At 36.4% G+C, this 3,431-nt stretch overlaps 2 protein-coding genes across 5 annotated transcripts in view; one reads left to right on the forward strand and one right to left on the reverse strand.

The window, feature by feature from the left end:
- Positions 1-2,485, forward strand: part of RpS18 (ribosomal protein S18) — a 20,163-nt gene extending 17,678 nt beyond the window's left edge. The window contains exons 1-4 of one of the 2 annotated variants that reach the window (XM_018456773.1): positions 834-896; positions 1,274-1,459; positions 1,526-1,627; positions 2,045-2,485. In XM_018456773.1, coding sequence (XP_018312275.1) covers positions 894-896; positions 1,274-1,459; positions 1,526-1,627; positions 2,045-2,212 — 459 coding nt within the window. In that variant the 5' untranslated portion in view covers positions 834-893 and the 3' untranslated portion in view covers positions 2,213-2,485. Of the gene's footprint in view, positions 1-833; positions 897-1,273; positions 1,460-1,525; positions 1,628-2,044 lie in introns of those variants that run through there. The other variant, XM_018456774.1, reaches the window with a different exon arrangement.
- Positions 2,486-2,539: 54 nt separating this feature from the next.
- The window catches only part of EndoB (SH3 domain containing GRB2 like, endophilin-B), a 6,588-nt gene continuing 5,696 nt past the window's right edge, over positions 2,540-3,431 (reverse strand). For 2 of the 3 annotated variants that reach the window (XM_018456767.1, XM_018456768.1), the window contains one exon: positions 2,540-2,662. In XM_018456767.1, the coding sequence (XP_018312269.1) occupies positions 2,549-2,662 (114 nt within the window). In that variant the 3' untranslated portion in view covers positions 2,540-2,548. The remainder of the gene's footprint in view (positions 2,663-3,431) is intronic. The other variant, XM_018456771.1, reaches the window with a different exon arrangement.

Genomic DNA, 3,431 nt, shown 5'->3' on the forward strand with positions numbered 1-3,431 from the left:
AATCGAATGTGAGAAAGATAATCAACTATGATTAGTCGATTTCTGCACCTACTCCTTAATTCACTACTGCTACTGCCCATTGTAGACCACGCATTAGAATTAGGTCAAAGTATAAGAACTGACCAATCACAGTCGAGTATTCCCCTGTTACAGTCGAATGACAGGGAAATGTTCGATTGTGGTTGATCAGTTCTTGTACTCTGACCCAACTCTAAAGCGGGAAGCACAGACTTTTGCATAACGCATAACATGTAATGCATAAGAAATTCAATCAATCAGAATTCTTTATTTCATGGAAAGGAAGGAAACGGAGGGCTTTGATTGGTACATTTTCTTATGCATTACGTGTTATGCGTTATGCAAGAGTCTGTGCTCCCCGCTTAACCCTCGGTGGAAACTTATGCGGGGTCTACAATAGAAGTCATAGCGGTCGTAGAGTCTTAAGTCATAGAAAATTGACCAATCATGGTCGATTATTCTTTTCATATTCGACTGTGATTGGTCAATTTTCTAACAGGCATTCTACAATAAGCCATTAGTCATAAATAAGAAGTTAGAATCTGGAAATTGACCAATCACAGTCGTCAATTTTTAGCTTCTGTCTTCTGATTTATGACTAATGGCTTATTGTAGAAAGCCATACGACTTAAGACCCTACGACTGCTACGACTTCTATTGTAGACCCCGCATAAGACGTGAACTTAAGTCGATGAGTCAATCAGGATATTGCTTTAGGTCTATGTAGGCTGCGGTCCACTTGACGCTACAAACGTTTCGAAGCGTTTGAGCGACCAATCAGAACAAAGAATTTTACGAATTGACTAATCAAAGAATACTTCGAAGCGTTTGTAGCGTCAAGAAACCGCAGCCCTAGTGTCAAGTTATACGTTAAGATGGTGAGTGTTATGCGAATTCCTTCTGAAATCCATTTTTTTCGGAGAAATTGTGTGATATGCATCAAACACTCAAAGAGAATGATAAATTCATTGTTTTCGAATTTGTCTCCGAAATATTTTAACGAATATCATGGAAAAAATGATCAGCCGACGTTTGGAGGTTAAATACATCGCGAGCATATTTCGCGACTTCAGGTTTTTTGTTGGTCGAGCGTGCTTCATGATATTTCGCGATGGTCGCAAAGATTCGACGATTTTCATTCAGCAGTTACGCGCCAGACAAAAATTCGTCCAACTGTTTGCGATTTGTCGCGCTTCGTGATTGAGGTTAGTTTCGCGTGTGTACATAATCATGATGGCATGTTCCTGTTTTCCAGTCGCTCGTGATTCCTGAGAAGTTCCAGCACATTCTTCGTGTCATGGGCACGAACATTGACGGTAACAGGAAAGTTATGTTTGCTATGACCGCGATCAAAGGTGTTGGTCGGCGTTATGCCAACATTGTCTTGAAGAAGGCGGACATTGACTTGGACAAGCGAGCTGGAGAATGCTCGGAAGAGGAAGTAAGTTTAGCCGTTTTATATTTGTGAAACAACTTAACAATACTGATTTATCAAAAATCGTTTTAGGTTGAAAAAATTGTCACCATTATGGCCAATCCCAGGCAATACAAAATTCCCGATTGGTTCCTCAACAGACAGAAGGACATCGTCGATGGAAAATACTCACAGGTATGCATCTGTTTCTTTCACGAAAGAAAAGGACCAAATTCTGAAACACATGCTTTATTGTTGAAAAATGTAAAATCATACATTTAGAGAAACGTTTCTCAAACATGGAATTGTAGATCCAAATAATTTATTGAAATTCGACTGGAGCATAAAAATATATAGACATAAAGATATAGCGATGACTTAGATAACAATCATTTATCTATTATTGTAATACATCATAAAAATTCCATTGCACAAATTCATGACTGATCGTACAAATGTTCATTGTACCTTCAGCTGGTAGATAGTGCAATAGCAACTGCACTGCTGTACATTTTTATTGCTTTATAGTATTTCTTATTATATCAAGTAACAAATATGAGTGCAACAGAAATCAAATTATATATATATATATATATACAGGATATTTTGCAGCTCACGAGTGCCAACTTAGATTCTAAGCTACGTGAGGACTTGGAAAGGATGAAGAAAATCCGTGCTCACAGAGGGCTGCGTCACTACTGGGGTCTCCGTGTACGTGGTCAGCACACCAAGACTACAGGTCGTCGTGGACGCACGGTTGGTGTGTCGAAAAAGAAGTAAACTTTTATATATACATTTTATGTACTATATATTAATAATAAATCTTTAAACGGTAAATGTTTTTATTTGACCACTTGGTCAATTGTGAAAAGAAAAACCATAACAGTCAAGAGGCACAATGTTAAATATAAGAATAATTCCATCGTGTTGCATGCTTTAGTCATTGATTAGTGATTTATTTAATTAAATTGGGATTAATCTCTTGGTCCTGAAGTAATGAATCACTTTTCAAGCCAAATAAGATAGCCATTATTTCGACTAATTCAAGCTGAACGAGAGCAGTGCGCTAAATTGACTCTAAATACAATTGACAATAGACGGTAGCTTCTAAGTGCATTAACGATGTATAATAAGCGTTTCCACGTATACTTTGGGCACCTTTCCTCGTTGATTGCCTCTAATTCCCATGAAGTAATCGTCGTCATCGGGAATTTTGTAAATACCGATTACCTAGAAAAAACATATATCCTGTCTTTCTTTTTCTCAAGATATTCAATTTATTAAAGTATAACTTTGTACACAATCTAATTAGTACATCGTATTGATTATAATATACAGGCACGCATTATATATAGCATCACTATAGATACACATCGAAATAAGCGTACAAAACAATACATGAAAAATACGATAGTCGCGTGATACAATAAATAAAATGCTCCTAACAAAGTAAAACGGTAGGCATTTATTGAACATGCACAATTTGAATAAATATACAATAACTCGTCACGCACAAATACGTTTATGATTCTATCCGTTCACGATGGTCCTGTGTTCTTGTTATCTTACAAATCTATAGCAGAGAAAACGTAAAACTGTAATACGTGATATTAACGACACATCGATTAAAAAAGGAAATTTAACAAAGCGTACGTAAATTCAATTAATTGAAAATTACAATATACAGGGTGACCCATTTTAATCGACGGATCCAAATATTTCCGTTCCCTTGCATTTTACAAGAAAATGTTTCAGACAAAAGTTGTATGGTTTCAAGGGGGTCATAAAATGGTACCATTGATTTGACCTTGGATAGTCGCTTAAAGGTCACATAAAGATCACCTTCAATTTCTTAAATTAAACCCACTATTTTTCATTACATATTCTTGTAGCTTACCTCGAGAGCTTTCCAAAACACTATAATAAAATATTTTTTCATTAAGTACTTTTCGAGTTATAAGGCTCGAAAGTTACACTACAGCCGGCATTGGCATTACGC

Source organism: Mycetomoellerius zeteki, unplaced genomic scaffold, assembly GCF_001594055.1.
Source record: "Mycetomoellerius zeteki isolate Tzet28-1 unplaced genomic scaffold, Tzet1.0 scaffold60, whole genome shotgun sequence".
Taxonomy (NCBI): Eukaryota; Metazoa; Arthropoda; class Insecta; order Hymenoptera; family Formicidae; genus Mycetomoellerius; species Mycetomoellerius zeteki.